This window comes from Lolium perenne, chromosome 5, assembly GCF_019359855.2.
Source record: "Lolium perenne isolate Kyuss_39 chromosome 5, Kyuss_2.0, whole genome shotgun sequence".
In the NCBI taxonomy this organism is placed as follows: Eukaryota; Viridiplantae; Streptophyta; class Magnoliopsida; order Poales; family Poaceae; genus Lolium; species Lolium perenne.
Window position 1 is genome coordinate 235,088,499 of NC_067248.2, and position 9,875 is coordinate 235,098,373.

General features: G+C 45.9%; 1 protein-coding gene across 2 annotated transcripts; it reads left to right on the forward strand.

Moving 5' to 3' along the window:
* Nucleotides 1-2,693: 2,693 nt before the first annotated feature.
* LOC127302299 (F-box/FBD/LRR-repeat protein At1g13570) lies at nt 2,694-8,141 on the forward strand. 2 transcript variants are annotated; one of them, XM_051332713.2, is made up of 6 exons: nt 2,694-2,991; nt 4,847-4,944; nt 5,968-6,810; nt 6,915-7,058; nt 7,172-7,577; nt 7,839-8,141. In XM_051332713.2, the coding sequence occupies exons 1-5, from the start codon at nt 2,922-2,924 to the stop codon at nt 7,556-7,558; spliced, it is 1,542 nt and encodes a 513-aa protein (XP_051188673.1). In that variant the 5' UTR covers nt 2,694-2,921; the 3' UTR covers nt 7,559-7,577; nt 7,839-8,141. The 2 variants fall into 2 exon arrangements, with proteins under 2 accessions (XP_051188673.1, XP_051188674.1); XM_051332714.1 differs by lacking the exon at nt 2,694-2,991 and adding an exon at nt 5,255-5,404.
* Nucleotides 8,142-9,875: the final 1,734 nt, after the last annotated feature.

Below are 9,875 nucleotides of genomic sequence, written 5' to 3' on the forward strand. Positions count from 1 at the left end.
TTGCTACTAATGGTGGTCGGGGCTGCTACAAACAGTCATCTGTGTTGCTACTAACGCTGCTACCTAGGATGGCGGTTTTTTTGCTACATACAATTTTTTTTTGCTATTTTCGGTTACGTGTTCTTGCTACATTAGTATAAAATTCATGCTCATAGGTTTTCTGCGAGAGTTTGGGACGAAGTCATTTTTGCTACTTTTGTTCTATATTGTTACTATAGTTGTTTTGTATTTTCACTATAATAGTATATATTTGTTGCTACGAGGTCTCAAGCGAGGTCTTTGATGAGGTGAGTTTTGCTACAATAGCAGATTGTTTTTTGCTACAATAGCAAAAATTCTTTGTTGCGATGTCTTCGACGTGTCTCCAGTGTGTGTTTTAGTCGGTGAACCATTTTTGCTACAATCGGGTTGGTTTTGCTACATTGGTGTCTTTATGGAAGCAAAAAAATGAGATTTTAGGTGAAAACAAATTTTGCTACAAACTAAATGTTTTGTGCCACTTAGTACATCATGGGGGCAAAAGTGGAAAATGGATCTAGGTGATTTGATCAGACAGCCCAAAACTTCTCAAATCGCTTACGCCCAGCACTCCCCTTATTTATTCGCTAATAATAAAGTGTTAATAATATTGTAGTTGACACGTCGGCATGTCTCCGGGTTATTAGGGCATGTTCGGCAACGCTCCAACTCGAGCAGAGCTGAGCCGAACGCTTTGACTCCGCGGATCTGATACGATGAAGCGCTCCGGTATTTTGGCCTAAAATGCGAAGCGGCTGTTTGGTTGATCCACGAAACAAAGGATTGCGGAGCGGCGGAAAATTACTACTCGCTGCCACCGCTGAGTGATCGTGAACAAGTACCTTATCCTATCTCGTCTCTCTTCTATCCTCTCCCTCCCGAGAATATTTCCCCATGGCGCATGAACCCTAGGGTCTCTCCCTGATTCTAGTCGACCCGCACCGCCGATCTCCTCACCTCTGCCAGTGAATCACTATTTGGCTTGTTGATTTATTTTTGAACAATATGTGTATATATGCAGATGTCATCAGATAGCGATAGTGATGATGACAAGTACTACGAAATGAAGAAAAAAATGGTTTGCCATCATGCACAAAAAATGTCCATCATTTGTTCAGGTGCATCAAACGTAGTTGGAAAATACTGTGAGAATTGGGTGATCAAGGCCGCGCCTAGGACATCTATCTTGAGTGGGTTTGGATGGTTGCAAGAGACTATTGACACGCCCGAAGAGACCTACACGATGTTGAGAATGAGTGCAAAGGTTTTCTTTGATCTTCATGACATATTTTTGGAGCGGTTTGGTCTCAAACATTCGCCCTTTGTTAGCAGTCATGAGTCTCTTGCTATGTTCTTGTGGATCTTGGGGGGTTGTGAATCAAATAGAAGAACACAAAACCGTTTCAAACATTCAGCGGATACTATTCACCGTAAATTTAATGAGGTACTCATCTGTGTGGTCAAGATGGCATCTCAATACATGAAGCCCAAGGACCCAATTTTCCGCACTGTGCATCCAAGGATTAAGAATGATAGAAGGGCATTTCCACATCTCAAAGACTGCATTGGTGCAATCGATGGGACACATATTAGGCTGTTATTCTTGAGGATGATCAAGTTAGATACAATTGAAGAACTGGCGTTGTTACTCTGAATGTTATGGCAATATGTGATTTCGATATGCATTTCACTTATGCTTCAATAGGACACCTGGCGATATGCATGACACAAGTGTGCTATATCATGCAATCGATAAGGACCGGGCCAACTTTCCCCATCCCCCAAAGGGTGAGCTAACTTTACTCTATTCATTATTACAACTAATGTCATGTATAAAAACTTATATTCATTATTGTATTTGTTTTGTTCAGGTAAGTACTACCATGTAGATGCCGGCTATCCAAACATGTTTGGATATCTCACACCTTACAAAGGAGAGAGATATCATGCCCCGGAGTTCCATAGAGGTGTAGCACCAACTTACTCCCAGAGAGAAGTTCAATAATATCCACTCGGCCAAGCGCAGTTGCATAGAAAGGGGCTTTGAAATTTTGAAGATGAAATGGCAAATTTTGCTCAAGATGCTTAGTTACTCAATTGAAACCCAGAAGATGATCAGTGCTGCATGAATGACATTGCACAATTATATTCGCGCACATGATAGAGAACACATTTATTTTGAACGGTGTGATAGGGACCCAAATTATGTGCCAATAATTCCGAACGTTATCTGATTCATCAACTACTGAGGCAAGTGGTCGTGACATGGATGAGATTAGGGATCAACTAGCTACCGCCATTGCTCTCGGTTGGTAATGCAGATCATTTTAGCAACGGTTATGCAATAAATGAAATTTTGATTTCCAAAGATATGCAAATGCCGTACTTTTGTTGTTGAGACATGTCACAAATTATCTTTTTATATAAATTTATCTATCTGTGTGATGAGGATTCTGGAATATATATAAAAAAAAAGCTCGTATATTCAACAAAAGCAGCCTTTAATTGGCGTAAAGCCCATTGTCCTAGGCTGGAGCGACTTGGTAGCATCCAATCGGGCTATTCTAGTCTAAACTGGGCTGGCAGCCCGGACTTTGACGAAGCGGAGCTAGCCAAACAGATGTTGATCGGGAGAGAGCACTTCAACTTGACGCGTGGATCGGAGCGGAGCGAAGCGTTGCCGAACTCCCAGCCAGCCAAGCCAAGTCCTCCTCATCAGCTCCCCAATTTCACATAAGGAAAAAAGTGTCCAGATCGCCCAGACTCCTCCCCTAGCTCCGTGGCCCGGGAGCCGCCGGGACCTCCTCTCGTGCCCGGACTCCAAAAATCTTGATTACCCTTCTTCGTGCTCGCTGTTGTCTCGGTCCCTGGCATCGCTTCTCGCAGGATTTACCACTGATGAGATGAGACTCTTGTCCAGCAAGCGGTACCGGCAGCGTCAGCGTCAGCGCTGCCGCCGGCGAATCCGGGACTGTAAGCCTGCTCCTTTCTGCGCTCTCTCCCTACCTCTATCCCTCTCTCAATTATCGATATGTTATCTCTGCGCTATGCTTTTATTCTGTCCTACACTCCTAGCATGTTACAGTAGATCTCAGTAGGCGGGCGGGGTTTCTAGTTGGATGGGAGTTAGACGAAACTCGATCGCTTGGATGATCTAACTCGGCCTATGTTTTTTTCGGGCCAAATTTGGGAAATATGAACGAAAATTCACTATGATTGGCCTCGAAATCCCCCTAGTATCCTCTGTTGGGGCAACAAGTTTTTTTTTTTTTAAAAAAAACTTTTTCGAAGAATACTTTGGTTCCTGAAAATACCATGGTTATAAAATATTTTCGGCTATTTGACTTTTCCAAAAACTGCAGTTTAATATAACTACGTACGTTCTGGCTCCTGGTCTCGGTGTGTAAAGATCTTACCAAGCTTTGTGTGGGATTATTGGTGGGTAGCTGAATGAGGTAAACACAGGACCCACTGTGTAAATTCGTCCAAATTGAACAGAGCTAACAATCAAGGAGGACTAGGATTTGGTGACCTGTGGCTGTTTAAGAACTCATCGATGATAGTGGCAATTGGAAGACGGATCTGTTATGGAATAATTTGTTTCCTATTGATGATGAGGCCTTGATGCTGAGGATATATTGAATATCAAAACATCCCGACGAATCATGGAGGACGTCCTCACCTGGCAACCTGAAAAATACGGGATGTTTCTGTAACCAGTGCTTATAGGTTGGGGCTCAATGATCAACCGGATCAATGTGGCATGCCTGCTACTAGCTCTTACCCAGATGGCCAGCACCCTTGCTGGGCTAAATCTGGCATGCTTCGGTTCCACCAAAGGGGAAAACTTTTGTGTGTTAAGCAGCCTCAGATGGCTTAGCGACAAAGGAGAAAAAATTAAGGCGCAATATGCAAGCAGGTTGTTCCAAAATCTTCAAATGTCCCCCCATGCACACACCCTTTGGTAGGAGATGAGGAACATATGGAGCTTACCATCAGATATGGATCTATTAAACCCACTGTGGCACCGTCTAATTGGTTCCAGACAATGATTTTGAGAGTTCCTGAGCATATGATAGACACTACCCTCCTAATCACTTGGCGGGCATGGTATGTCAGGAATGAGGTGACTCGACAAGCCTCTTTTGTCAGTTGAGGGATCTAAGCGCTTGCTTCGGGATATCGAGGGCACGTCCATGGAAAATCTGATAAAAGGGAAGAAACAAGGTAGATATTGGGATCCTGCCTACCCCAACTCATGTGAAAAAAGGGCCTGATAAACCCTGGACTAAACCCCCGCTGGGCTAAAACTCTCAATTGGCGGTTCCTTCCGCGCTGACGATCATTCTCCCGGAGTAGGAATGTCTTTGGGAGAGGAAAATGGAAATCCGATCTTCACTGTGTGCCGTGTTCTTGATGATTGACATGCACTAGTTGAAGTGGAGCTTCGAGCATGTGTAGAAGGTTTAAGTGGCACTTCACGGAAGCCAATTGGCTATCATCGTGGAGACGGACTGTGTCCAGCTACTTGATTCTGCAAGATCCTCACTACCAAACAGATCACCTTTTCTCCGTAGGGTACATCGGGAACTTACCTAATCAAAATAGAGAGTGCCTCTTTGTAAAAATGGAAAGATCGTAAGCTAGGATTAGTCACTTCCTTGCAAATTCAATCGCTCTGTACCCCTTCCTGATCAACCACCATCACCCCCCCCCCCCCCCCCTAGTAAAGATAATGTTATCACAAATAGGATCTGATGTGAATACTTGTTGTTATTCTTGAGCTTCCATTAATGTCTGTTCTCACCATACGTGTGGTCTATTGCAGGTGGAGCGGTTGCTTTGGTGACTAAAAGAGAGAATTTACCTGGCCAGAATGATGATAACCAAGCTGTCAGAGGAATATCACATCCCGACCTTCCAGAGGTACAGGATAGTGATACTTAAAGAATTCCGTTTCAAGTAAAATCACATTTTGTGTGCTGGAAATCACTGGTAGGATTATGCTTGCTGGATAAAAATAAACATGTCTTCTAGCGCTTCACGAGTGTTTGGTTTCTGAGAGTATACAGGCAGGAAGGGGAACTGAAAATGAGTGGTTGGAGCTCTTTAAGTCGCTGTTTGGTTATTCGGTTGTAGGCATCCGAACTAGTTGTGACTCATGAGTAGGAATTGGATTACAAGGTATACAGTCGGTTTGGTCATTGCATTTTAGTCCAAATCTTTCGTTTGGCAGGGTGATTGGATTTTTTGTTCTTAGTAGCTTGCTGTCACCGCAATGATGTCAAAGGACTTCGGCTTGTCTCCACTCCAGGATGGGGAGGTGATAGATTGTCTTTTTGGAGTGATTTGATTGGAGAACCTCAGATGATTGCTGGGAATTTGGGTATGTAGCTAGCTGTTTGGGCGAGATGCTTTACTTTCGAACTGGTAGCTCATGGTATCTGTTAATGTAAATTAGGAGAAACATTATAAAAAGTGCGTAGAGTTTAAGAGGAAATCAATTTTTCAAGCTAAATTCATGTGAAATTACTTTGTTCCTTCCAAGGCAACTGCCACCTATAAGCTCCATTCAACAACCCAATTTGTCCAAACAAGACGTTACTAATTCGCTACTGTTGCAGTTTGTAATAAGAGTGAAGTCCATCTATGTAACAACAACAACATCAAAGCCTTTTTCCATCTATCTAAAATTGGGATAGATTTGGCTATGGTGAAACTATCAGGCTTGTAATGCTGGCATACAAGAATTCTGATGAAAAACACAACATCCAATTTGAAGTTTGGAAATTTGGGCACTGTCACTTGCTTCGCTGTTCACTTTATAATTTCTAATTTGTAGGTGGACTTAATCACTGTTTATTCTTAGGAATTACTCTTCTGGTTTGTTCAATCTATTTGTGTATCTATAATTCCAACGTGTGTATTCTCCTATTCTGGTGCATTCAGGACATCTTGCGGCATATTCATGCCAAAATGACACTTCGAGATGCTGCTCGTGCTGCTTGTGCATCGCACACATTTCGACACTCCTGGATATGCCGTCCCAACCTTACATTCAGTCCTGAAACACTTGGATTGAATAGAAATACATCTACGAATGTAATAACAAGAGATCTTATCAGCAAGATCGACCAGATTCTGCAAAGTCGCTCGGGCATGGGCGTGAAGACACTAAATTTTGATCTCCAATGTTGTGACAGCATCGACTTCAGCTATCTTGATAGTTGGCTTCACATTGCCGTTACACCAGGGATTGAAGAACTCATCCTGAGCCCCCCTCTACCCACCATTTCAGTGTACAACTTCCCATGTTCACTTCTATCCAATGGGAGCGGAAACTCGATCCAATATCTTGACTTGTGTGACTGTATCTTACGTCCCACAGCTGGTCTTGGTTGCCTAAGAAGCCTGACAAGACTGCGTATGTTTTCCGTAAGGATTACTGGGGATGAACTATGGTGTCTTCTTTCCAATTGTTCCGCTTTGGTAAGCTTGGAACTCCGGTACTGCAAGGAGATAATTTCCTTGAAGATACCTTCGCTGCAGCGATTCCATTTATTGGATGTGGTTCTATGCGATAGCCTGCAGGTTGTAGAGAGCAATGCTCCAAATCTCTCCAGTTTTTACTATAGTGGCATCCTATGTAAAATCTCACTTGGTGGTTCACTGCAAGTGAAGACACTACGCATGAGATGCTTGTATCAGGCCAACATTGTCTGGTACGCTCGGCATAGTATTTTGTCTCTTGCGCCAAATGTTGAGACACTTACCATAGCGTCACTAAGTGAGGTATGCTCTGAAACATTAGATGATAATAGACTTTCTATTTGTGCAAATAACAGTAGTTATACATTAGAATACAACTAAGATTTGAGATATTTATTTTTATGCAGACGGTGAACACACCGATGTTGTCTGGCAAGTTTCTCCACCTCAAGCATTTGGAGATTTCATTAGTGGAAACGGCTGCATATGATTATTTATCTTTGGTTTCTTTTCTTGAAGCTTCTCCTCACCTGGAGAAATTTGAGCTGTCTGTAAGTCATTTCATCCACCATTCATATTCTGTATCCATGGGTGGAGGTGGACTTCTGATTCAAGTATCTTGGTTTCTTTAGAGGGTAGTGGTACTGATATTGGCCCTATGCAGATAAAGCAGCATCACATGGAGCATGATGCGATTCTTGGAGGCCCCTCCCATGATTTGAGGCAGATTCTAGAGCAGCGCTATGACAAGCTCAAGAATGTGAAGATCTCTGGCTTTTGCTCATCAAAGAGCTTAGTTGAGCTAACATGTCATATCCTTGAGAACACAACATCACTTGACTGCCTTACATTGGACACCACTTGGTATCTTAGATGCTCTGTCACGAAATCTGGGAAATGCTACCCTCTCATGGGTAGGGATAGCCTCGTGGAAGCCCAGAAAACGCTCTTGGCCATTAGAAGATACGTTGTGGGAAAAGTACCCTCTATGGTTAAGTTAAATATTCTGGAGCCTTGCAGCCGGTGCCATACCGTTGAACCTTTGGTGTGAACCTCAAGTGTTACTTCAGGTATGGCAACTGGCCAGTCTTCAGGTTTTGTAATACTAGTAACACAGATTGTTCTTTAAGAAAGAATAAAGAAGGTTTTATTGCCTGGTTTTTTTATCCTAAAAGTATTTTCTCTGTCTACAATCTGCACTAGGGTAATGTACCTAGATACCATGCAAAAACATCCAAATCTTTCCTACTTCTAAAATTAGTTAGTTTTGGAAACTCAAGAGTGTACACTTTTGGGAAGTTTTGTGTGCTCATTAATTCATTTCATTGCAGACTGAGTGGTGAGGCTTCTCCTCACACATCAGATGGAGCGAAATCTTGGCAAGCGTTGACCTTCAGTTATCTGTAACTTGAAATTAACATGAAGAGGCTGATGGAGCCTCGCTACAGGACGTGACACAGTCAGCCATTGTGAGACAAGTGCAGTTGGAGAGGCATGTGCTCTACTGCAGTTGGTGCTGCGTCTATAGGATGTGCTTCAGGGTGTCTTGTAAAATTGTTTTATATTGGCTGCGATGCAATTATGGTGTTCAACTACTATGTTTATTCAGATGGATCCAAAATTTTGTTTGCAAATAGATCTATATTTTTGGCGATTTAACAAAGACATATTCTACTGATTCCTTGAAGATCAATGCAGCATAAATTGCACAAATACTAGATTATCGAATCTGAACCAGTACTGATCACGGGAACAATCGCACCACGAAAACAGTTGCAGAAATTGCACAAATACTAGATTAAAGACTGCAAGAAGAAAGATGTGAAGCGATCTGCCAACGCATCTTGCAGTTCAAATTGTCAAATCAATGGTTCAGCCCACCATCATGAACAAACAGCAAGAAGAATACCAACACAGAGCGGGATCACAGGAAGCACCGTTTACTGACGAAGAAAAGAGGGCGCACCCAGGAGGTCACGCCCTGGCACCATGAAGGCAGGGCACGGATGAACAGTACCGTGCCCTGCAGTTTCGGCCGTTGGATCAAAAATAGAGAGCCAAGATTAATCACTGTAGCTTGGTACTGTACACTACCCTGTAGCAGATGCACTGTAGATAAATACTGTAGCGAATGTCCTGTAGCAAGCGCACTGTTTGTTGTCCTGTAGCAGATGCACTGTTCATAGTCATCTGTCCATTCATTTTTGATCCGACGGCTAAAAAAGGGGGGAGGGCACCGTACTGTTCATCGGTGCCCTGCCTTAGTCAGGGCACCGGATCTCAATCCGCGGCGTCTGGAGCAGGGGTTGCGTCATGCGTGGTGTCCACCTCTTGCGCAGCGTCGAGGTCCTCTTCCCCCTCGGCGGGCGCGGCCTCAACGGGGACCTTCGGGCTATTGGTCTGGGCGAGGAGCGCGTCCTCCTTAGGCGCGGGCGCCTCCTTCTCCTTGCGCGCCGGCGCGTCGACCTTGCCGTCCTGAGGTGTGGCAGCGTCGTCGTCGAGGATCAGCGCGGGCGCTTCGACCTCCTTGCGCGCCGGCGCGTCGACCTTCTCGTCCTTCGTCGCGTAGTCGACGAGGAGCGGCGCGGGCGCGGTAGAGGGCGCCGTGGAGGGCGCGGTTGAGGGCGCCGTGGAGGGCCCCTTGGAGGACGCCGAGGAGGGCGCAGCAGAGGACGCCGAGGAGGGCGCAGCAGAGGACGCCGTGGCGGGCGCAGTGGAGGCCGCCACGGAGGGCGCCGAGAAGGCCGCCGTGGCGGGCGCAGTAGAGGACGCCACGGAGGGCGCCGAGAAGGCCGCCGTGGCGGGCGCAGTAGAGGACGCCACGGAGGGCGCAGTAGGGGTCGCCGTGGAGGGCGCAGCAGGAGCCGCCGTGGAGGGCGCAGTAGGGGTCGCCGTGGCGGGCGCAGTAGGGGCCGCCGTGGAAGGCGCAGCAGGAGCCGCCGTGGAGGGCGCAGTAGGGGTCGCCGTGGCGGGCGCCATTGCGGGCTGCGCGGGGTAGCCGTCGTTGATGGAACTCCCGAGGAGCACCGGGCCGAGAGCCGGTGCGGTGCTCGGGAACACTACTGTTCGATCGAGCAGCGTATTGATGGCCGCGCGGAGATCGCGAAGGGATCCACGGTGTTGATGGAAGTTCCGGTGAAATGGCTTCTTCATGCTGCGGGCAACACTCACGACCTGCTCGCCGACCTCGGTGACGAAATCGAAGAAATCGTCATCGCGGACTTGACGCAGGGTGAACTCGCCATTGCTACGAAGGCTCTCGACATGTTCCTGATCAAGCGCACCTGCATCCACCTCCCGGAGCAGGTCGTTGACGATCATGTCGGCGCACTCCATCATGAAGCCAGCGGTGGAGAGCAGGCTCGTCC